Source organism: Theobroma cacao, chromosome 9 (genome assembly GCF_053813885.1).
Source record: "Theobroma cacao isolate CCN51 chromosome 9, ASM5381388v1, whole genome shotgun sequence".
NCBI lineage: Eukaryota > Viridiplantae > Streptophyta > Magnoliopsida > Malvales > Malvaceae > Theobroma > Theobroma cacao.
This window is the reverse complement of record NC_142647.1, coordinates 42,942,152-42,966,733: the sequence shown is the minus strand read 5'-3', so window position 1 is coordinate 42,966,733 and position 24,582 is coordinate 42,942,152. Positions and strand designations below refer to the sequence as shown.

General features: G+C 33.6%; 3 protein-coding genes across 8 annotated transcripts; 1 reads left to right on the top strand and 2 right to left on the bottom strand.

Annotated features, from left to right (window-relative positions):
* Positions 1–3,653: 3,653 nt before the first annotated feature.
* On the bottom strand, positions 3,654–11,937 carry LOC18589998 (Homeodomain-like superfamily protein). The gene is made up of 8 exons (XM_007015246.3): positions 11,538–11,937; positions 9,361–9,468; positions 8,625–9,278; positions 6,551–6,630; positions 5,344–5,802; positions 5,160–5,240; positions 4,976–5,070; positions 3,654–3,978 (listed from the first exon to the last, which is right to left on the bottom strand). Exons 1-8 carry the CDS (start codon positions 11,542–11,544, stop codon positions 3,909–3,911), a joined length of 1,554 nt encoding a protein of 517 aa, XP_007015308.3. The 5' UTR covers positions 11,545–11,937; the 3' UTR covers positions 3,654–3,908.
* A 723-nt stretch (positions 11,938–12,660) lies between these two features.
* On the bottom strand, positions 12,661–19,235 carry LOC18589997 (signal peptide peptidase). 3 transcript variants are annotated; one of them, XM_018127506.2, is made up of 12 exons: positions 19,079–19,235; positions 18,876–18,971; positions 17,850–17,965; positions 17,598–17,749; positions 17,395–17,480; positions 16,405–16,532; positions 15,775–15,825; positions 14,945–15,031; positions 14,758–14,827; positions 13,390–13,526; positions 13,108–13,185; positions 12,661–12,899 (listed from the first exon to the last, which is right to left on the bottom strand). In XM_018127506.2, the coding sequence occupies exons 2-12, from the start codon at positions 18,913–18,915 to the stop codon at positions 12,822–12,824; spliced, it is 1,023 nt and encodes a 340-aa protein (XP_017982995.1). In that variant the 5' UTR covers positions 18,916–18,971; positions 19,079–19,235; the 3' UTR covers positions 12,661–12,821. The 3 variants fall into 3 exon arrangements, with proteins under 3 accessions (XP_017982995.1, XP_017982996.1, XP_088665767.1); XM_018127507.2 differs by having other exon boundaries at positions 18,876–18,951; positions 19,079–19,233; XM_088809641.1 differs by having other exon boundaries at positions 13,108–13,160; positions 18,876–18,951; positions 19,079–19,233.
* A 1,247-nt stretch (positions 19,236–20,482) lies between these two features.
* On the top strand, positions 20,483–24,109 carry LOC18589996 (Tetratricopeptide repeat (TPR)-like superfamily protein). Of its 4 annotated transcripts, none has more exons than XM_088810308.1 (3): positions 20,483–22,903; positions 22,994–23,067; positions 23,387–24,109. In XM_088810308.1, exon 1 carries the CDS (start codon positions 20,655–20,657, stop codon positions 22,836–22,838), a length of 2,184 nt encoding a protein of 727 aa, XP_088666434.1. In that variant the 5' UTR covers positions 20,483–20,654; the 3' UTR covers positions 22,839–22,903; positions 22,994–23,067; positions 23,387–24,109. The 4 variants fall into 4 exon arrangements, with proteins under 4 accessions (XP_088666434.1, XP_007015299.3, XP_088666433.1 ...); XM_007015237.3 differs by having other exon boundaries at positions 23,373–24,109; XM_088810307.1 differs by having other exon boundaries at positions 20,483–23,067.
* Positions 24,110–24,582: the final 473 nt, after the last annotated feature.

The window sequence follows — 24,582 nt, the reverse complement described above, 5'->3', positions numbered from 1 at the left end:
GAGCAAAGTTCATGTCTAGTGAAAAGTTCATCATCTCTATACATGAAATTCATATTACTTGGTAGATCCGCATTTAAGATAAGTCCATCATTTTTGTACATAAAGATCATGTTGCGTGGTAAATTCATTGTCTCTACTCATGCGAGGAAAAATATTAAAATGATGACCATAAAAGTTATTTCACTTTTTTATAATTTATTGATAATTGGGTTTAGAGATTTATCGGCTTGATAGTGGCCTTTTAGGGTTAGGTGTTCTTGGGCTTCCGAATGGTAAGTCTTAGGCCGAACGTTTTTCTGCTCATGCTGTCCTTATTTTCCTTTTCCTTCATTGTTGTTTATTTTTTCTGTTTTGAATGAGATATTTTTTCTCTTTTCTTTCTGCTGAGGACGAGTAGCTTGAAGGTTAAGGAGGCGTCGCTTTATTATAATCAAAGCGATGCTTTTCAAGTTGTCATTAACAAGAGCCATGCGCACCGATTTGAACCTAAGCTAAACGATTCTTTATACTTTTGGGGAGTCAAATAATATCATGGTTTGACATCAAATGTTATGCTATATTCAAGAAGTCTTGCAAGAATCCTATTTTATGTTGATGCAAGTGAGGTTTAGTTGGTATTTATAGGAATTGGTAAAATTGACCTCAAAACATGTTTTTTAATAGATGTTAGTTTTAAAATTTATTTTGTCTCCATCACTCAATATATAAAGAGGAATTATACCGATAGTTTTAGGAATACAATAAAATCAGTATCTAATTTCATCTTACAGTTTATAAGAGTAGATCGATAAATACACTCGAAAGTTTACAAAATTATTTGAGTTTGGAAATTACTTTTTGTAACAAATAAATTATAAGGAATTTGGACTCCCTTACTAGATGATGGGAAGTTAACTGTTTATACTTATTTTCAGAATATAACACTTCTCTTACTCTTGATATGTCATAATAATTGACAACAAGTCCTTTATATATATTTGCAAGTGTCTTTTCTTATGGACACAACTTTTTCATCAAGCACCTCACACATATCTCTGTGTATTGCAAGATATAATTTTCAAATAAAAATATTGTTTCAATAATTATCTTATAAAAAGACAATCATTCATATCATAAGATATAATCTTTAAGTTATAATATGATAAAAATAATTTTTCATATTTAAACTTTTAAACTGTAATGTTTTTTCAATTATTTCATAACTTTTGGATTTAGAGATATTTTTTGAACATGTTACTTTACCAAAAGATATAACTATTTATATAAAAAATTATCTACAATCCAATAATCACACTATATAACTTAACTTTTTTATTTATATGATTTTTAAATAATCACAACTTTTCATATGAAAAGACATAATTTTTTATTTTAAAAATACATCAATATTTTATGATTATACTCCAATGATATTACTTACCATATACTTTACCATTACCGTTTTATTTATCCATTTTTCACTATTTTTTATTAATAGTTAATTTGTTCTAAGCCCTCCATTTAAGTCTATGCTAACACCTTACAATTTCTATATTTCAAATTTTAAAAAACTATTTTTACATCAATTATGAATGTTCAATTTTTTTAGAGAATAAACTTAACATTGACAACAATATTAAATCCACTTTTTGCAATTTTTTTTTTTAAAAATTTATCTTTTTTATACACCTACACATTATTTTTAATTATAATTATATTAGTTAATGCCTATTTGGCTTTATTTATTTTTTTGTTTATGCATTTCTTAAAAGTAAAAATCAAGTCAAACAAGATCTTAAAAAGCTTTTAAAAAAAAGTTTTTTTTAAAAAATAAAATTTTAAAAAAACGAACTTTAAAAAAACCTACAAAAAATAGCTTTCTTTTATCTTCTTTTAAAAATACGTCATCGTTTCAAAAAATACATTTCTCTCAGTAGATCTCGTTCTCCCCTTTATCTTTTGACCGTTTTGGTTTATTAGGTGATAAAAAATTACATAAATACCCTTTACATGTTAATTCTTTCTAAGCTATAAATCTAGTAGTAAATTCTTTCTCCAATTACGATCGCAGTTTTAATCCTGTTTGCTCTTATTTTGGCCCAAAAAAGAAATATTACTGATGAAACAGAGAACAGAGAATACAATCAGAACTAATCATCGCCTAACAAAGCCCAACCTAAACCCTTACAATGAAGGGAAGATATCCAATCAGCTGCCACATTTGTCAAACTTGGAAATAGTAACTTTATACCAATTGGTTCAAGTCCTCACGACAAGTACTGCTCACTACTGATCAGTCAGGAAGAATATTTATACGTCTAGGTGTAGGGTATCTTTTTAACTTTTTGCTCTTTGCTCCTTTTGTCTCCTTGGACAACTTAACTACTTCAACACCAACATGTGTGTATATATATATTGTCACAATCCTTTATCTCGGGTTCAAATCAATTTCAGCGTGAACTTGAACTAATTTTATATTAGATTTATCTAGTTATACATTGATTTGTTTTATTAGCTTAAATGATATGTAATACTTAATTCAATTGATTCTAATTGTAATTTGTACTTGTATACGTAATTTTATATAAAAAAAATATTTGAGATACCATTGATTTTAATAATTGAAATTATTTTTTGTCAAATTTAAATTCTTCAACTTTAATTGTCTGATGAACATTCAAAATTCATTTAATCAAGAAACTAGGGGAGATATAAATTTGAGTTTCTTTTTTGACATAATATATGAAAAAATTCTTAAATCATTTACGAAAATTTAAATAAACTTTATTTTTTTATTGAATTCTATCAAACTTATGTACTTTTTTTTGAATTAAATAAATTTTTTAATAAATAATTAATTAATTATAATTAGACAAAATATCATTGATCATTTTATCTCCATGTAGTGTTGACATTACCAAATAGGAAAGCAAATGGCAAGAAAAAAAAGGGCAGCCTAACAAAAAAATGGGAAAGAAACTAGTTCAGAATTGCTAGGAAAAGATCACTGCTAAGGGTCAGAGGAGGAAACAGAGAAGAATGAAGAGGCAGTGGAAGGACTTTGAAGTGCAAAGTTGATCAGTTGAGGATTCACAGGGAGAGGCTGATCTGTTGATTCTGAATAGAATTAGAGAAGTCATAACAAGAAGAGGTTACTAAGTCTAGAGAGATTTCTCTATTTCCTTTTGCTAATGCCACCCATAAGCAGGCATGGCATATGATAAACTTGCTGCCTATTTGTTAGCTTGTTCAGGTCAGTTCAGAATAGACTAAGAGAAGTCAGAATCTTTGTTATCTAATGCTATCTTTTATGCAGGCATGATCAAATTAATGTCTAATCTCAGAGCTGCAATGATAGAGAACATCAGGAAGAAAACAATGATGTTAAACGGTGCAAACCATAGAACACGAGACAATCAAAGAGAAAAATGTCTCAATCACTTGTAATGCTCGGTTCTTTGCAGTTTCCTCCTTTTCATAATGATACATTCTTTTTATAAAGAACAAGAAGTTAAAAGTTTTGACATGCCAGAGTACAGTTAGTGAGATCTATGTATATGAACACATTAAGTTGAAAACGAATTTGCAAGCTGTTATGTAAGATGTTGCTTGTTCAGAATTGTTTAGTAAAATCCAAAAGTTAGATGTGATTTACCTGAAAAATTCATCACAACTTACCTTCATAAAGCATTTCATTAACTAAATAATCAAAATGATTTTGTACATATATTAACAGCCGAGCACTATTTTGAGGACAAAATACAATGAACAAAATGCTCTCCGAGCCCAATGTTCCTAGCAGTGCTTTCAGTTAGCAAGATGAAGACAAACATTTTCCAGCTGTACAAAAGCTATTACAATGTTATACGATCTCAAGGAGTCAGAGAGAACCCCTTAAGCCTCCCTAGAAGCCGTAAACCATAGGGTCATCAATCCAAGGAAGAACTAGTTTCTGCGGTTTCATCCTCACTGAAGCTAGATGGTACATCCATGGAAGACCTAGATAACATACAACGTAGTTCAAAGGTTGACAACTATACAAAATTGCAATAGAAAATTATGAAACCAAAGATTCAAGATATGGATGCTACATATACACTTTAGCATGTTTGCTGCATGCATAGGATAAAAGTAGGATGACGAGTTTCATTCTCAAAAAAAGAGGTCAATTTCCAGGCAATCAAGTGTACTTTCATAACAATCAACATTACATATAAGTCATCTCCTGAAGCAGATGCTTAAACAAAAACCGACAGAGACACGGTAGTTTTGCACTGTCCCAAAAGAATAGGCATGTTCCAGATTTGGAACATTCAGAGAACCTGTCCACCTTAAGGTGCTTTGCAAGAAAAGTTCTCTTCAAAGTTTAATGAATTCAGTGCCAGCATCCCAGAAGCAGCTTCAAACTTACGTGATATAAATGGGCAAAGTATCACAAGGTGAATGGTAATCTGTCTTATCTATTATACCAAGACAATCAATTGTAACATTTATGAATTCTGCTCCAAATTACTTGGGGTACATGAATTCTCTTTCTCTCCATCCTAAAAAGGCATTACTACTTTTCCAAGATGCCTCGCCAGAGCTATACACTTCACAAAAATGAATACCACACTGATGGCCCCCCTTCACTCCCACAGTCCCACATCCCCCTTACCAGAGAAGGAATTGATATGTTGAAAGATTTGGAAGAACCCCAGCTCCCCAAATTCAACAATTCTCAAATTCAGATTGAAATATTTGGTAGGGGGAGAGAAGAAACTATCCAGGAAATCCTAACATTCCAAGTATGCGACATGAATGAAATGCTCCACCAGTAAAAGTTATTAAATCCTTCATTTCTCCACCTAACATACATTTGTGCGTGCTCATAAATAAATGACTAAGTGAACATAAATGCAAGATCACAATAAATACACAAGCAGAAGCTCATTGGCATGTACACATGCAAATAAGTAGATAGAGGGAGGGAGGTGAAAATACATAATATACTGACCCTTTAGTTGGATTTGTCAAAAGAAGCGATCTGGAATGTGATGCATTTGCCACAAAATTTTGTTGAGGAAATTCGACTTTGACTCGTTTTGCAACCTTCAAAATATGCAAGAGGGGTGTCAAAAGCAAAACATGAGCACATGATATGCATATTTGGCCAAAAGCCAACAAAAGCTTGAACTCACTTTCAATTCATTCGTCGGATCAATATTTTCTCTGACAGGATACTCCCTTTTTGGCTTCCACTCTCCACCAAGTTTCTCCAACTGCACATATGAAGTGAAACAAATGAATTCAAGCCAAAGCATTCACCATGGAAACTGCTGAATGATAAAGCATGGGAACAGAAATATAAGCCAATAATGACACCTTTCCCATCCTTGCAGATGGGCCTCTCTCAGTACCCAGGGACTCACTGCACCCATGGATCAAATCTGAAGTTTTAGACAGGTTTTCATTCTTTGGGGCCTTATAGGTATGATTATCATCATCATGCAACCAAGGCTTTTCTTGTTCATTAGCAATTTTCGAGCCATATGGGCCAGGCTGGTTAGAAAAAGAATCTGATCCCATCCTTTCAACAGCAGGCTTAAAGCTCATCCTACTCCGTTTGCAATCACTGACAGCAGTTTTTCCAGCAGAACTTTCGTAGACATTTATAGAAGAGTTCTGGCCAGGGAAAGGGTTGGAACAAAGAAAAGAAGACTTATATTTTAATTGATGATGAGATTTCCTGTCCTGTCTGTCAGACCCATGCTCAGTGTTAAGGTTTGCATCCTCCATATAAGAAGCCTGAGAACTCATCTTGGGATTATGTACTTCATTTATCTACAAGGGCAGTAAACAGAAAAGGACATATCATAAAAAAAAACTTTGAATAACTTAATTCTTAAAAAGAAAGACAATGTCTACCTTGTTAACTAAAATTCTCCAATATAACTAATGTCATAGCTTCTAACTGAAAGGATAAGAGTGATTTATGTATCCAAGTATAAAGGACACTTAATGCTTCTACAAAGCAGCACTGAAGGTAAAAAATCCAACCAAAGCTTTCAAGCTGCAATGTCAAAAGCTACAGCTGGAATTGGTTGTCTATCCGTTCAACTACAAGATCCATATACAGGTGGATCCCACAGATTTCTTGGCAAGGATAGAGGATTGCTCCACCTTCCAAAGAAGTTTTTAGAGAATTCCTGACGATAAGTAGTGGGGCCAGAGAAAGTTGCTCAAAACTAAAACAATTATAACCCTTTTCCTCTGCCTTGTACCCTGCAATACTAGCAGTATCTGGCACATATCTTATCACTCATGGTATAATACTCACAGCAAATCTCTGTTATCAAAGACAATAACCTGAATTCTATTATCTCTTAAGAGGATTGCAATATGGCACCTTAAACAAAAAAGTTTAACAACATAAGTTCAAATACTGCTTGAACTGATATAAACTAGCTCTCACTAATTCTATACACAGTTTAACAAGGTCATATAATTACTGAATATAATATATAAATATAGTTTAAGCGTCCACTTGCACGCCAAAACATGGAAAAAATGAATCAGAGAGTCCACTTACAATATTAAGATTCGGCTGCTTTATAACTCCAGAGATATCTGGAGAATGCTCCTGTCGGGGATCTCCAACATAGATTGGCTCTGCCGAAGCAATAAATACAAGACACTCATGAGAGTTCAAATATTTCAAGATTGAAGATACATGATCATAGTTAAGTATAGAGACTACAAGGGAAGCACAGCAGTAAGAGTGCTCTCTACTGATAGAACTGGGTCAAGAGGTGTAGAGGTGAGGAAGCCAGGAGACACACATGCAGACAAACAAAGGAAGATAGGGAGAGTAAAAGAGAAAGAGTAGGGCACAGCTGCGCCAAAGCAGCTATTCTCTCACTAGTGCACTCTTTATGAATATATCATGCTTCGGACAAGCATGTTCCATTCACACACACCTCTGCTTCTGATTCAAATTTATCCATCCTATTTCATTGTCATTTCCCAGCTACTACTTAGAACTTTTATCATTATTCTGTTTGCGTATTATTTTTAATTATCTGTTAAGTGATGCTGCGTCAAAGTCCAATAAACCTCTATACGCTTAAACCTTCGGCCTTTCCCAATTCGATTACCAGAATGGTTTTTAACATTGTTTTTTTGCTTTGCACGCTTTTATGCCTTCAGAATAACAAGACCTTCAGAGCAAGCCTCATATTAATTCGAATAACAATTATAGAACCCTTCTATGCAGCTTAAACTCTATATTCTAAGCTCAAAAGTAGTAAAAGGATTCCTTATTTTCCATAACCATGCTAATTCACCAAAGGAATTGCACCAAACTCTTCATGGAAGATTTCTTTTCTACTAATGCACCCTGCTTAAAATGAGTTCTATACACCACTCAATTGCAAATCAGATACACCCAAAGTATAAGAAAATAGAAGTTAAACAGTGCAAAAGATGATTTTATCAGGAACCGAGCATGCTGTATTCCAAAAAGCAAATTTTATTTCTCAGACTTTGCTTGTGGTAGGTATGTTCATCAACAGTGTTTTTAAATGCCTTTCCAAGATCTGTAATTGAGACATGCCACAGGTGAAGCAGTTGAAAATTGCAGCAAAATGTTAAATATACACCTCATAGGCATATGTCTTTTCAACTGAAGCACAAGTTTACCGCAGGGCTCATACCTTTATTATGCAAACAGGAAATGCATATGCTTTTGAAACATTATCTCTCTGCATTTTAACTCTTTCCATCAGACACCTTGTCCTTCCAAATCTTACATTGAGTAAACACAGACAATAAAAAGAAAAAGAAGATGCATTTTGACATTAAGAGAGGGGGGGGGGGGGGATAGAGTACACAAAGTTAGTAGGAAATAGAGAGATCAGAATAGAAAAATAGAAGAGGAAAGAAAAAGGAATGGGAGATGGAAAACAAATAGGAATTAGTTATTTAGCACTAAAGAAGTGTGAAGTAGAAATGTACATGAACTAAGAAAGTAAACATCAACAACAGTTATGGAAAGGCACAAATACATGACTAAGAATAGAATATGCATACATACATACATACGTACGTACATACATACATATGTGTGTGTGTGTGCGCGTGCGCGCGTGTGTCTGTATAAGTATTGGACTTAACTGATTAAATGGGTAACTCATACTGGTTTAATTTATCATTTATCTTACTTTGAGTTAAGGTCTAGACTCCTTTAATGAGAAGGAGGGTAAGTCATATCAATTTTATTAATTCTTTTTGAACAACAATTTTATTTGTTATTTAGAACAGTTATTAATTTGTATAATTATTATCTAAATTTTATAAAGAAAAGTTAGTACTAAAAAGGCTTATGCCTTAATGCCTTATGGCTTAAGCCTTCCTCTCCAAGACTAACATGCCTTGTCTTATGCATTTGCTTTTGAAAACACTATAAATAAGTACAGTAAATGCCTAAAGGCAGAAGAAATCATGTCTATTATTTTCTAATTTCAAAAGCTAATTAAAGTTTACTAGAGAAAAAATAAGTAAAATGAAAAGAAACAACAAAATTTAAGCACCCCTTCTGCCAGAGCAGATTTCATGATTCTATGAAAATTGTCAATGCAACAAACAGATCTGGGTTTTGGACTTACCATTGACCAGATTGCTACTACGGAACTCAAATGCACCAGGAGGAAGTGGATCAAATTCAATACCAAGTAGCGGACCATCTTCTTGATAATGACTCCCCAGCTGCCTCTTGACAGCAGTAACAGCAGGATTTTCCATTTCACCCTTAACCTTCAAATATCCTGATGGCTTATAACCCATGCTTTTAACAATCCTTGGTTTTATCTGCGTAATTGCTCCATTTTGTGTAAGGTTAGCAGATATTTGCATGTCATAAGGATCCCTACTTTCAGAGAAATGCTGATCATGTAAAGACGAGCTACTTTCAGAAGACGTATCCTCCATATGAGCATTATAGGGATTTTGATGACTCCTACGCTCATATGTCAGGTCAGCAACTGGAAAGTCATGGCCATAAATCCTTCGACTTTCAACCTCCCTCGGATCAACATTCCTATAATCCCCCTGCTTAATACTGCCACAAGAATCTTGTCTGAGCCCACTGCCACGATCTTGAATTACACCACTAGAGTGGTCCTGTCGCCCATTAGCATAGGATTCATCTCTCCTTTTGTCTTTTAACCTTCTGTGACAAAACCAACTAGATATCTGCTTTTCTGTCAACCTTATCTGAGCTGCTAGTTGTGCTTTCATTTCATCTGAGGGAAATCTGTGCTCTGGAAAAAAAAAAAACAAAAACTCCTTTTCAAACATAACAGAGGAAACATTTAAATAATATGTGAAGAGAAGAATTAATACCTTTGTAGAAGTTCTCCAGAGCCATAACCTGGGCTGGTGTCTTGACTGTTCTTTTCTTATTCACATCCAGAGAAACTTTATTCTCTTCAGTCTGCACTTCAGCTGAATCTAAAATGACCGCAGAGAAGTAGAAACAAATGTATTAGATGTAATAGCATTAAACATGATAGGGATAAAGAATAGTTAGAAAACTTGTTATAAAGTTACTGCTAAGTTTAATAATAGGAATCAGAGCCACCATAGATATGTACTACTTTCTATCAGATGAGAAGAACAATAGGTACTAGCCAACTACATGAAAGAGCATTAAACCAGGAAGAGGGAAAGTCAGCTTAATAAAAAATGAAAGAAAAACAAAAAACTTATCTAAATTACTTGGAGTCGGATGAACAATTTCAATATTTTCCTTCAGCCATATTACACCTTCACATTTGTCAGATTATACTGACCACAATCTCACATTCACATGCAATGTCTTCTTGATATCTCTCGTTTTTTGGGGTACCTCCAGTTACAACACTCTACATGATAAAAAATTCCCCTAGTTCCGCCTAATTCAAAACTTAAGCAACATAACTTTCGACATCAGCAGCTCTAAAAGCCATAAATAGATATCAGTAAAACCCGAAAAAATCATTACACCAAAAGAAGCAAGCACTTTAATGTGGAATGACAGAAGAGACAATTTTTTCCATTACAGTCCATCATTCTTATCTTCCTCTCCAACTCATCTCCATATGAATGGTCCATACCTCAGGGATCTTGCTGTCATTCCTTACAAAGAAATCCATGTTATTGTTCTTTTTTTCTCTTTTCCTTTCTGGGTCCAAACAATAAAAAATCTATATCTCCCTTCTCAGGATTTTCTAAAATCATTCTTGTAGCTCCTAAATTAGTAATTCCCAAGTTAAGGCATCTTGGTAGATAAGATTGACACAGAAGACATAATTCTTATAACCCAAAACAGAAACTAGGAAAGAATGGAGGAAAGAACCTCACAGATAATGGATTTTATTATCTCGGTAACATATGAAGAACAAAGTTTATCTGAAAGTTCAACCTCTTAACATAGCATATGAAATGCTTCAATTGAAAATATGTAAATAATATGATTCAACCTCCTAGCAAATACATGATCTTCTATATAAGTTGCCTTCCTAGCCCATTAATTTAGTGACTTTTCTCAAAATTGCTGATAGCTAGCATTGCCTTCCATTACCAAGGAACCTCTTGCACTTCTCATCCTGTATTCCAGAGAAAATGATCTTTATAAAGCCTTTGATACATCGTCAAGTGAACCAAATGAACAAATTCATGGATCACTTACTAGTTACTATGTTGACAATTAACTACTGGTAGTTTTATTTAAGTAAGAAGAATTTCTCAAATCTATCTGCTGAATGTATTTGCATAATTTCAGACTTCAATTCAATTATATGTGAGGAACTGAGGATAGCAGCTTATGCAGATTATCCAGAACACCTACAACATGATTCACAGAAGATGCCATTCATTGATACATCACGTACCAATATCTGCAGTTATAATAACATTCTAAGGATACATGCAACCATTAGAAACAAACACACAAATATTTGATGCGCAAATACATAAAGAAAGCCATAAACAATACTTTTGTAGATTCTCAAGTGATATAACCACATTAAATCATAACAATTAGGCTTGCTTAACGTTGCTATCCCTCGTCACAATAGTTAAGGTCGAATATTCCAATCTCCCCCTCCCCAGTTTGTAATTTTCTCTGATGTACCCAAAACAAGATTAAATCATTGATAAAAAATAAAAATAAAAATTCTAAGCAAACAAGACAAAACTTGAAAAGAAGAAGAAGAAGAAGAATAGAAAACTAAAGCTTTTTTCCGAGGAAAGAAAATCACAGCTAGATTTTTATATTTCTTCCTCCATTTCCCATCAACCAAGCACCCCAAAATTAGAAATGCTGCCACGCCTAATGCCCAATAATTCCTCTATGCATGCAACTTCCTTTACATAATCGAATAAACCCACAATTAAGAAAACAAACTTTTGAACAATTTCGAAATCTCAACTTTACATTTCAATGCCAAAAACTCAAAAGTGAAAGCGTTAATCAACAGAAAATTAAAAACCCAAGTCTCAAAATTTTGATCGGAGGATTGAGAAACGAAAGCATTTACCTTCCATAGTTTGTGATATTTTGATTTTTTTTTTTCTGGGTAGCCTTTATTTTTCTTCAAAGCTTTGTGCTTTGATTTGACCTCGTAAAGGGAACCTCCATTTTTGCAATGCAAATCTGGGTTTTGAATTGCAGAAGCCTTTACAATTCTATGGGTTTCCTTTTTTTTTTTTTTTGTTTTGGTGTTTTTTTATTGTTTACATTTTAATTAAATTGCCCATGAGAGAGAGAGAGAGAGAGAGATAAAGATTAAAGAGACAGAGACAGAGGAGAGAGAGCGAGGGAGAAATTCTGGCGGAAGAATGAAAAGACAAGAGGAAGGGAATTCTTTTCTTTTTTTCCTGTTCCTTTCCATTTTGCTTATTTGATTCAATTAGTAGGTTTTGACGGTTGGGGTTTTGTTTTGTTTTAATCAAAACCCAGTTTTGGCTAAATTTCTTCATCTCTATCCTCTTCTTTTCTTTTCTTGTCCTTTTTTTTTTAAAAAAAGAAAAAGTCATTTTTAGCCTCCAGTTTCTTCCCCAGAAAAATCAAATACTATTTCTACCTCTACTAATTTATTTACAAGCAAAGATTATAATCACAACAAACCTCATCATGGGCCATTGGGCCTCTTCATTGATAGAATGCAACATAAAATTTGTACGTCCCATCACTCGCAAGCCACATAAATTAAATAATAGATAATAAATTCATTACATATATTTATTTTTTATAAATATCTTTTAACATTTTTCTTACTTTAGTAGCAATGAATTCCCTTTCCTACTCCTTGTTTAAGAGAAAATTATTATTTGCTATTTAAGTTAGGTGACACTGATTCCTCAAGCAACGAAATTATTTGAACGAGATGACTGCATGAAAGTTTGTTGAGCTGAGCACGTTTTTCATGAAACTAATCGAACCTTTCCACGCAACACTAACCAGCAAAATCAGCCCTGGCCTGGCTGGCGCAGACTGGCAAGTCACCCAATTTTTGTATTCGCTGTGAACAATTAAAGAGGGGCAAATCATAAATTTTCCAAAAAAGGGAATGTTTATATAGTTTTTTTTTCTTTCAATTCATTGTGAACATCCAAGAAAAATTAAAACGAAAATCGGAAATGTGTTATGAAAGTGATATGTTGCTTTAAAGGCTAAGTATTATTTCTTGCTTAATTCCAAAATCTGTTAACAATGGTTTTGCAGTAGTAGAACAAGTTAGCCAAAGATTGGACCTTAAAAGAAACACTATTTCCGTCTCAAGCCAAAACAGTTTGTGTGTCTGGGTGGGGTGCATTTTAACTCATTCCACCTTGCTAGATTTGTCATCGCTACCTTCCTGAGATGAAACACCAGTCTTCGACTCGTCAAACTCCAATAACTGCACATTATCATAATCACTTCATTCATCAAAACTGAATACAAAAGAACATCTACGAAAAGAAATAGGATAGTAGAAAAACTTTTACAATTACAATCCAATTCTTACATTAAAAACACACATTTTGAAAAGAAATTGAGTTGAACATAAAACTCCATGCCAAGAAAAAAAATGCCACAAGGAATTGAACAAGGGTCGAAAAACAAACCGGTGTTACTTCTCCATTCCATATACAGTGAGCAGCCAAGAATCCAATGACAGCTGGTACAATATACAAAAGTGCAGGCTGAAATCACAATGAACATAGCAGATCAGATGATACAACTTACAGCTACAATTCAAAAAGAAACCACATTAATAGTGAAACAGCCATATCAGATTATCCTGATAGAAACTTAACGGTATCTCCACATAATAAAACTATCAATGGATACAGCTGCACATGCATTAACAGGAAGGGGAGATAAAACAGAGGGTCGTGAATAGTTACCTGTGCAGCTTGAAACCAGTTCATGACAACAATCGTGAGGACCAATCCCACTGTGTATCCCAAAAATGCACTCTTAAAATACTGACTCTCTTTCCCCCTAGATACATCAAATCTTAGTGCTAGTGCTACAAAAATACCTGCAAGGTGATAAATAAACTAATATAAAAACAAATATTATTAGTTATACCCTATCTATTTCTTTCGCATAGAGACATACATAATTCTATGAGAAGAAAGTTTTTTACGTTATAAACGAATAATGGTCAATCAAAATGAAAATAAAAAGGAGAAACATCACTGCACAACCAGGTAAATGTAAATTTATTGCAGTAATTGTGTGTGTGTGTGTGTGTACTGGTGCTTATATATATGTAAATTGTTTATATATTGGTGCTTGTGGGGTGGGGGGTAACCCATAATTGTTCATATTGACAACTTAAAACCAAAGTCCTACAGAAAAAAGTTCATCGTTTTTCACTCAAGAATAAATGGCATAGTAAAACACCAGCAGCTGATAGTATCACTGCTCAGAAATGTTTGCCATGTATCCTACTAACAATGATGATAAAGCCAAAAGGAAAAAAAAAGAAAAGATGAATTAAATAAAGCACCTCCATAATCAAACAAATCCATTGGTTAAAAAATGAAAAAAAATTAAATAAAACAACTCTACAATCAAACAATATAAGTTTGAACTGACTACAGCAGTAAATGAGATCATGCTCTAGAAACAGAATGCATGAGTATCTAAACAGAAGCACTCAAAAATATAAATTTTTTTTCCTATAAATCAGCCTTCACAAGGATTTTTTTTCTTGATCAGAGTGTAAAGTGAAGTCTTCCCAGGTGGGACAAGATAATATCAAAATATCAGCATGACGGCTTCATCTGAGGAAATTTCTAGGGTGTGGAAGATGTAAAAAGCAAGATTTTGATTTTCTGTGAGGCCCAGACACTCGACTTAGAAAGAAGGTTCTCCTGAGAAGTAACCACTCCTATGCAAAAAGTGCTGAAAAGAAACTACTGGGGAAGGCGACGTTATGCATTTGTTAAAGCCATTTAACAAGCTCTGTGTGAGATTTGATTTATTATGTAAGCCTTAAATTTTGAAGCATACAAATGGAACTAAAACAGCTGTCAAGACAAATGCATCAGACCTCTAGATACAAAAAAAAATACAATTAGGAAAGGAAACAGTCATTCTAATTTCTTCTGTTTCAACATTCAAAATCTTCGAAGTACATTTTTGTTTTTTCTGTTTCTTGGTTAGAAGGACTTCATCATAAAACCAGAAGCATTAGATAACAGCTCAAGTCATAACAACAGCATGCATTAGACCCACCGACTCAAACAGTTTTTCAAACATACCAGGAATCACAATGTCACCAAGTCCAAGCATGGAAAATGGTCGTGCAGAGTCTGCTGTTGGGAACAAAAGCTGCAGAAAAGTGTTACAGCATTTAGATCACCATGGGTAACAAACTGAACAATACAAAGAACAATGTAAAAATAAAAGCTAACCAGGCTAAGTATTTCAATAAAAAAGAGAACTGACCTTTATAGGAGCATCGAAAGACTTCGCAACACTAACCATTACAGGAGTGAAGAAAACCCAGAAAATATCATATACAAAAAGCCCAGCCTGCAATGCGTGAAGATACCAAATCAAATGAAAGAAAGCATAGTTGCACGTGAGAAGGCAAGCACGAATTGGTCAAACATAGCTTTGCAATTCAGCTAATCAGCAAGAAAAAAAATCAATGCAATCCAGCCAACATGATTATGAGGAGAGTTTTAATCAAATAGGTTTCAAAGGAACCTGACAAAAAAAAGAGCACAAGAGTTCCTAGAAACAATTTAAGAAATTCTGCTAATAGGAAAGCATGAAGAATGGAACTAAAAACTATAAAACAATCATAAACTTGTGCTGCAAAGGCATTGGAACACTATGATAATCAGAAACCACAATGGAGATTAATGCAGTCAGGTGCATAAACATCTAAGGTCATGTTATATAACCCATGGTAGTGAGCTGGTGACAGTTGAGTATATAAGCATAATTGTCAATCTCTTTCAAAACAAGGCAAATCAATAGAGTGGTTTCAAGATATCATTAAGATAACTTTCTTCAAAACCACTGCATGACAACATCTGAATTAGATTCTGTGAATAACTTCACCACAGAAAAACTTCCTATATATAATCAAAATCGTATGAAAGTGACTACAACAATGTTGTCTAATTACGATCAGCTAAAAAACATGCAAAAAATTGTTGCATTAAAAAAAAATCAAATTAGTAAGTAAATTAGTCTCATAACATGAAATAATACTTCTCAGTTCTCACAAATAAGCACAATTTTAAAACCATTAATCCACTTCTTACCAAGAGAATGGCACCAGTCTTGAAAGACCCAAGAGAAAGCATCTCAATTCCCTGCAAAAACCAACAAGGAAACCTTCAAATCGCAGAGCTTTATTAATCAGTGTACTCCACTTGACAAAATAGAAGCTATAAACTTCAACAAATGGAAAGAAAAAGCAAACAAGGTGATGGAATATTGGAATATAGATAAATATCTTCACAAAATTATTAAAGATAAAGAAAAACAATACTTTCACAATCCTTGCACTGCTTAATTAAACCTCAGCCATCAATTTGATGGGATCAACTATACACTGACATTGATTATTTTAGAGTCAAAAACTAAAGTGATGTCAAAGACTGTAGCAAATGATGAATTAAATCTGTTAGACAATTGGAAGAACAGATTTTATTTGTTGTAATATTATGCTCATCCAAAAGTACTTTTCAGCTAACAGATATACAAACTTCCAAATTATGCGCCTAAATACTGACAAGAAATACAATTTAAAAATATTGTTTTGTCTAGGTATCATTGAAAATCATTGAAATAGGCATACATAATTTCTCAAGCACCAAATAACTCATTAATCAGAAAATACTATTCATTAGTAAATAACGAGGTCAACAGCACAGGTATTGCAGTCAAACCTGAATGCAGAATGCAAGGCCCAGAATGTTATTAGCCAACCAATGCTTCTGTGAAGCATACCATGCACAGAAAAAAGTTCCAGGGATTGCAGCTACAATCTGAGATCTTGTGAAGTCGATCTCCAAAGCTGTTTAAGAAAGGTGTAAAAAAAACCATCATTCTGCATAATACAAGCAAGGTAATGTCAACTAGATCAAATAAGAAATATAAGGAGTCAATGATGGACATAACTAAATAAAGATGTCTAAACTTTAATCAGGAAAGCAGTTACAGCACTCCGGAAAAAATTTAACACCTAAAACTCCAAAAAGCATCCACAGAAATTGGCATTCAGCCTATTCCATTGGGGCAGACTGCTCGTAAATTGCTGAAGAAACATAAAGTTCCAAGAATGCATGACAGTCAAAGAATTACTCCCATTCTGGATTTATGGAAATTCCAAGAGCAAATCAAGAAAATAAAGATGAAGTATATTTGACCTGGAGCTTTGAAGAAACTACCAAATTGTAAAAAGCCAGAGAACTTAAACACACCTAGTAACATTTTATGGAAAAAGAAAGTTCCTCCTATCCCCATCCATCACTTCCTTCCCCACACAAAAAATCTCATCCAAAGCAATTTTCAGACAAAAAAAATGAAAATAAGAGAAAAAGCACTGAATCAAGAAGAAACTCTCAAGAATACAATACATTCAGAATCTTCCAATCAAATATCAATGATACTTGTTCCAACAAGAGATATAATAAAGCAGCATATGTAATAAGGAAATAAGGATGATGCAACAGCTATAACAGAGTATGAATTACAAAAAATGTAATATCCAGTTCAAAAGCTAAGGCACCGTTTGGTTGATGCTTTCACTATTGGCTATCTATTATTTTGCAAAAAGCAAGTAAAAAAAAAAAATCAATCAATTGAAGCCTAAACAAATCATATTATATATAAAATTTAAAACATATTTCAAAAAAATCATAGAAGATAGGGCATACAGCGAAAGTATGGAAAACGCCAAATGATAAGGTCCTCATTCCAATGCTTTGGCAAGAAGCGTTTTATGGCAGGTAATATTGTTGCCCTGAGAACAATGGCAGAAAGAATAGATGTGATAATAATACAAAATCAGTTTGAACTAGTTGTATAAAAGTAAAACAAAGTAAAACAATAATAGCAAATCCATTTGGAAAGAACATACGAAAGAGCGATGATTCCAAGCACAAAGAAATAACATGTCAATACTGCATTAACCAAGTCTTTTGATAAGAACTTGAACAGTAAGAAAAGTGATAACAGCATCGCACTCCCAACAAAGGGAAAACGCATAGCATGCTCATTAGACATTGTCTCCTGTATGATAGACATGACATTGTTAGCAAACTTTGATATAAAATCCTTAATGACAAAAAGAAGAAGGTGCCAAAATTAATTTAAATGCTACCATACTCACCGATGGTGGAGTTGGCTTGACAGATCGATAGCAGCCAACATATACTGTGAGGCATGCAGTCAAGATAACATTTAAGTTGGGGTCTACCTTCACAGCAAGTGGTGCCAATGTCAACCCTGCATTTCGAAAATCATGTATGCTACTTTAAAAACAGTCAGGCTTCTCAACCCTGTGAAAATAGAATATCTAATTATCTATGTGCCTCCTGAGAGATCTCATATCTGACAGTGACAAATAATATCAAGCACTCTGGATCTCATATATTCTCTAAAAGAATTGGCCACAAAGCTGATATCTATTTTTTCACCAGCATATGAAGCAAAGATTCATGATGCATGAAATCAAATATTTTAAAGATAATTGTGCATTTGTACTGAGAAAAGTGAGGATATGAAAGTACATCCATATGGTTGTAGCTTTTGCCACTCACTTTTTGGTTCATAAAAAGTTGTTAAAATGAAAAGGAAGAATAAAGAACAAAATTATATTTAATTAAAATAAGCAAATATTTAAAATGTAATATAAATTCTAACATAATTCTTCTATTATAAGTAAACTCATGCATTTTGTTACTTCTTAATTCCTCAAAATTTTTTTTATGTCCAAAGAAACAATCCAAGAAAGCCTAAATTTCTTTACCTTGTTTAGTATTTTCAAACGTGCAAAGATTCAGAGACCAATAAAATGTAATTCCTTTAAAAAATTTCACATATAATCCATAACTTTATAAACAAAAACAAAGATCATTCATACCATAGAATAATGAAGCTACCCCATTTCTACCCAAATTACTCATTCCCAAATCGGAAAAAGAAAAAGAAGTCAAATTTCACCCCCCTCATCACTTCATTCCTATCAGTTCTTTTTCTTTTCTTTTGCCACTGTAACTAAATGAATTCTCCCTGCTCCTACTCAACTAAATTCAACAACTGAATTAATCAAATTAAACAAGAATCATCCAAGAAAACAAACCAAAATGTAAATAAAAAATTGAAATTAATCAAGAATAGATCAAGAAAGGCAAACCTGCTAAAGCCAAATTGGCGAGTCTTTCAGTGTTTTTCATCGTCGTCGCCGTCGCTTATTCTAATACAACAGCGTCCTTTTAGCCACAAAAAGAAACTACATATTAAAATAGATCGAAACAATTCAATGAATTATTAAATAAATAAAGAAACAAAATCAAAATTAAATGTAATTGAATTCCCAGTAAAATTAGGGATTGGAACCTTTAATCGTATTTTCTCTCTTTCTCTCTCAAACGGTCGATGGAGTTTTACAGATCGGAGATGCCGGATATGAGAGCTAAGAAAAGAGAGAGAGAGAGAGAGGGGGGGCGCGGGGGGGGGGAAAGGAAAAAGATTTCTTTTTTTCTCGATTGACAGGAGATTTTATAGAAATTGATTTTTTTTTTTCTGTCAGAGATAGGATTTACTAAAGGTCAAAGCTGGTGTTAATTTTGTATTAACACTGTTGTTGATTTGTAGTTGAGGGTGCTGTCATTTTGAATATTGTGACTGCCAATAGGAAAGGAGATGTGTTTGGAAAATTTTGCAGAAGGGGTATTTTGAGTAAACTGGCTTTACACGTGGAGGGAGATGCTTGGGTTTTGCGTAGTGGAATTGGAACAGTGCTGTTACCTGTGTGGGTTTATATTAATTTTAGAGAAATCCCTGGTGAAAACGCACCGCATCAGGTCACAATAAGTTGCCAGATTTGGGTTTGTTATGTTTTTTTAAATAAGCCACGTCCGATGAGGTGCCTATCTCCAATCAGTTTTTGCCACGTCATCTTAGAAAAATATCTGTCTCCCCTCTAACGTTTCACTTTTAGCAAAATATTTCTTTTTTTTTATTTTTTTTCAAAAAAATTAAAACCTTCAACAATGAATGTGTGAATATCGATTTTCATTTTCAAAATCTATCATTATTGTAAAAGGAAAATTCAAGTTATAACTGTTGGCAAATTAATTCATAAGAATTTTATTATATGCTTATATTTTTAAGAAAATCCTGATTGAATTTAGCTTTATGAATCAATTGATATTGACTTAATATAGAGATTCACCTTAGTTTGTTAAATTATAGAAAAATTAAAAAAATTATAGTAAATTAAAATTTTTAACAGGTAGATAGTGTAAGAAATTAATAATTTTGTTATTAATAAAATTTCAATTATTTTCTTGAAAATAGTGTATAATTCTGTTTATACAAGAATTTAAACTTAACAAACTAGCATATAATAAAAATGAAACCAATATATATATATATATTTCTAACCCAACTTTTCAAATGTGGATATAGTAGGTAAATGTCATGTATCCTCTAATTACTGTGTTTAATTTAAGAGATTATATTTGATGCGGGATAGTAAATCATTTTATTATTCTCTTAAATTAATTGAATTTATTGTTAATTTATTTGATGCAGGATAGTAAATCAAATAAATTTAAAATTTGAGAGACTAAACAATAAATTCAAAAAGTTAAATTTTTAATTTTGATTTTTTAAGAATAATATTTATTTTACTATTCTTCCTAATTTATCTTAAATTTTTAATTTTCATTCTCCATATTCGTCTTAGGCTACCTATTTTTTTAATATTTATAATTGTTTAATTGTCACATATTTGTTTTCATTGTTATTTGTCATTGAGCATCAAATTGGAAGCCCCTTGTTGTGTGTCTTCCTTTTTCATATAAAATCTACCCCTTCACCTTTCCTTGCAGAAATCAATAAAGGATTCCTCTCGTTCCTCCTGCAACAACATTTAACTAACCCAGTAACCGCTCCGTTTCTCAAAAAAATGGCAGTTCAACGGCTCCTTTTACGAAATATACCTCTCAAAACTCTCTGGCCCCACAAATTTCTTCCTCTCTCTTCCCTTCCCAATCAAAATCATTACCATAATTTTGATGTTAGAACTCTTCAAACCCCATCAAATGGGGCACCGGATTCTTTCATGGTGGAGAAGATTCTGTTTAGTTTAAAGCAAGGTAATATGAATTCTTTGCGTAATTACCGATTTCGATTAAACCCATTAATAGTAGCTGAGGTTCTTTCGCATTGCCGTGATGATTTGCAGTTGGGTCAAAGATTTGTTGATTTTCTTGTAGTTAACTGCTCAAATTTTAAGCATTCTTCCATGTCCTTAAGTGCAATGATTCATGTTCTTGTGAAATGTAGAAGGTTATCTGATGCGCAGGCTCTGATTCTTAGGATGGTTAGGAAGAGTGGGGTTTCGCGTGTTGAAATCGTGGAGTCTTTAGTTTCGACACGTGGGAATTTTGGGTCGAATTACTCAGTTTTTGATTTGTTAATTAGGACTTATGTGCAAGCTAGGAAGTTAAGAGAAGGATCCGAGGTGTTTAGGATTTTGAGAAGAAAAAGTTTTTGTATTTCTATTAATGCTTGTAATAGTCTTCTTGGTGGGTTAGTGAAGATTGGATGGGTTGCTCTGGCTTGGGACGTGTATAGGGAAGTTGTTAGAGCTGGGGTTGAAGTAAATGCTTATACATTAAATATTATGGTTAATGCTTTGTGTAAAGATAGCAAGATCAGTAGTGTTAAGTCGTTCTTATCAGAAATGGAAGAGAAGGGGGTTCATGCTGATATTGTGACATACAATACAATAATTAATGCATATTGCCATGAAGGGCATGTGGAAGAAGCTTTTAAGTTGATGAACTCAATGTCAGATAAAGGGTTGAAGCCGGGTCTTTTTACTTATAATGCAATCGTATATGGGTTGTGTAAGAGAGGAAATTTTGAAAAAGCAAAGGAAGCTTTGGATGAGATGTTGCACATAGGGTTGAGTCCTGATACTGCTACTTATAACACATTGCTTGTTGAGAGTTGTAGAAAAAATAATATATCAGAAGTCGAAGATATTTTCAGTGAAATGTTGCATCGAGGTTTTGTTCCTGATTTGATTAGCTTTAGTTCTCTTATTGGGGTGTTTTCCAGAAATGGACATCTTGATCAGGCTTTAATGTATTTTAATAATATGAAGAGAGCTGGCTTGGTTCCAGATAATGTGATTTATACTATTCTTATAGATGGGTATTGCAGGAATGGCATCATGTCAGAGGCTTTAAAGATGAGGAATGAAATGCTAGAGCAGGGATGTAGTATGGATGTTGTTACTTACAATGCCATTTTGAATGGGCTGTGCAGGGAGAAGATGCTCACCGAAGCAGACAATCTATTGCATGAGATGGCAGAAAGGGGTGTCTTTCCTGATTTTTACACTTTCACAACACTCATTCATGGACATTGTAAGGATGGAAATATGAAGAAGGCGCTAAGTTTGTTTGATGAAATGACTCAAAGGAATAGTAAGCCTGACATTGTGACATACAACACCTTAATTGATGGGTTTTGCAAGGTAGGTGAAATGGAGAAAGCCAAGCAGCTCTGGGTTGGCATGATATCTAGAAAGATTCTTCCTAATCACATTTCTTATGGAACTCTGATAAATGGGTTTTGCAGCATAGGTCATGTTTCAGAAGCATTCAGAGTGTGGGATGAAATGGTTGGGAATGGTATTAAGCCCACTCTTGTTACTTGTAACAGTATCATCAAGGGCTTTTGTCGATCAGGTGATGCATCAAGGGCTGACGAGTTTTTATCCAAGATGACATCAGAAGGAATTATTCCTGATAGCATCTCATATAATACTCTTATCAATGGATTTGTCAAAGAAGAGAATATGGACAAAGCTTTTGTTTGGATTAACGAGATGGAGAATCAAGGGCTTTTGCCTGATGTTATTACATACAATGTGATCTTGAATGGGTTTTGTAGACAGGGTAGAATGCAAGAAGCTGAAATGGTATTAAGGAAGATGATTGAGAAAGGCATAGATCCTGATAGGTCTACATATACATCACTCATAAATGGACATGTCACCCAGGACAACTTAAAGGCGGCATTTCAGTTTCATGATGAAATGGTGCAACGGGGGTTTGTGCCTGATGATCAGTTTTAATCATTCTTGGTTGAAATATCTGATGAACTTTGTTAATTTTGTTCTGTGCCAAATATATACCGAAGGTTAGTTTTCCTGTCTTCATACATAATTCTTTATAGTTTGCAATACAGTTCCATGATTGATGATTTTAATCTCTATGGTCTAAGCATTAGTCAGGAATGGTCAAGGATACAGTGAAGCAGATATCTGAATTTGTCACTCTAGAGTTGATGTTCATTATATTCAGGTGAGAATTTCAGATAGTGAAGTTAATGCATTTAGTCAGCTCACAGGAGACATCAGACAAGGGATGTGAGCCAGTCTGTTTCCATGCCTTTGATTCTTTTTCATTTTTTGTTCAACAATATATTAACCATTCACTCTAAAAGAAAGAGTTCATCTCATCGTCATACATATTTCTATAAATACTCAACATCTTTTGGGATAATATCACCCTGAAAAATTTTTATATATGGTACATTTGAAGTTTGCAGAAATCAGTTTGCCCTTCAAATTTTTTAGCTGAAAGATATTGAAACTCATTAATGTTAGGTGAACAAATGCAGGGAGAAGAGGGAACAGGGTAGAGTTCTAATATGTTGCAGCATGTATGGTTTGGCAAATGCTGGAAGGCAGATGAGAGAGACAAGATAGAGCTCTAAGGAGTTGCAGCATGTGTGTCTTTTAAATGGTGAAAGGCAATACAATAAATCTTTTGTTGAACTTTTTCAAGGCATGATTGATAAATTGACAAGCCAACAATTAGATTTCTTGTGTTTCAGAGCATGGGTAACCGACATGTAAACTAGTTAATAATGATTTATTGGATTGGATGTGATTGACTGACTGAAGGGGGCATATCTCTAATGGAGTTCTGTAGTACAGATGATAACTACACTAATTTCTATCCAAATTGTGAGGGGGTTGTATGAATCCAGTGGAGTAAATCTGAGATCAAAAAGGAAGAAGGCAAGTTTTCCTAAACAAAGCTCAGAAGATTGTTGGAACCTCTGGTTACTTCTGCAGTCCCTTCCAAAGTGGTAGGAGGTTATGTTTAAAGATGAGCTGATAAAAAGCAGATGATGTAGCCAGGAGATCTAAAATGGGAAGATCTCCTTTTTCCAAAATGACGTTAGTTTAGAAAGTCGTGTGGTTGATTTTGCTTCTTATTGTGGCTGCTGGTCTGTTGTGTTCTTTGTATTTCTTTATTGGCAGCTCGTTTCTTTTATTTGATCTGCTGGTACTGTTGTTAGTGGAGGTTTCTATGCTTTTCCTTTTCTGTTGTCTTCTTTGTTCCGTTCTTGTTCTCTGATATCAATTAGCGGCCCCTTGGTATGCTGTTGTAGCAGGTTGCCCTGCTTTTCATTAATCCGAAAAGGGGAAGAAACAATTTTACATGGTAACCTCTGGGTTGGCTCTGTAATTTACCTTGTATCATTTGGGATCCCACAGCCCTGACTTCTTCAGTCAAAAAGGAGTTCTCGTTTCAGCATTACAAATTAACTTACACGGGAGAAGATGGGAATTTTGGAGTTGTACTAATTAACAATAAATAAATAGTAGCTTTCTAAGAGATGTGAATGCCATCTTTGGCCATTTTTTCTCCCCTTTTCATTATGAGTTAGCTCAGCCTTTTTTATTTTTTATATTTTAAAATATCTTGCCTTACATATTATATGTTGACTTATAGTTTTTGTTTTCTTAATTCAATATTTTAAATATTGGTCACTCTCTTTTTTTTTTTTTTCACTCATCAAATTTA

What these genes read in the sequence shown, in the direction of transcription:
- LOC18589998 (XM_007015246.3), bottom strand. An exon ending in TCTGGAGAACTTCTACAAAG is followed by an intron (nt 9,279 to 9,360) that starts GTATTAATTCTT and finishes TTTTTTTTCCAG; the next exon opens with AGCACAGATTTCCCTCAGAT. An exon ending in AGCAGCCGAATCTTAATATT is followed by an intron (nt 5,803 to 6,550) that starts GTAAGTGGACTC and finishes CTGCCCTTGTAG; the next exon opens with ATAAATGAAGTACATAATCC.
- LOC18589997 (XM_018127506.2), bottom strand. Translation starts at nt 18,915, where the DNA reads ATGAAAAACACTGAAAGACTCGCCAATTTGGCTTTAGCAG. An exon ending in AGACTGGTGCCATTCTCTTG is followed by an intron (nt 15,032 to 15,774) that starts GTAAGAAGTGGA and finishes CACGCATTGCAG; the next exon opens with GCTGGGCTTTTTGTATATGA. An exon ending in GGAATGGAGAAGTAACACCG is followed by an intron (nt 12,900 to 13,107) that starts GTTTGTTTTTCG and finishes GATAATGTGCAG; the next exon opens with TTATTGGAGTTTGACGAGTC.
- LOC18589996 (XM_088810308.1), top strand. Translation starts at nt 20,655, where the DNA reads ATGGCAGTTCAACGGCTCCTTTTACGAAATATACCTCTCAAAACTCTC.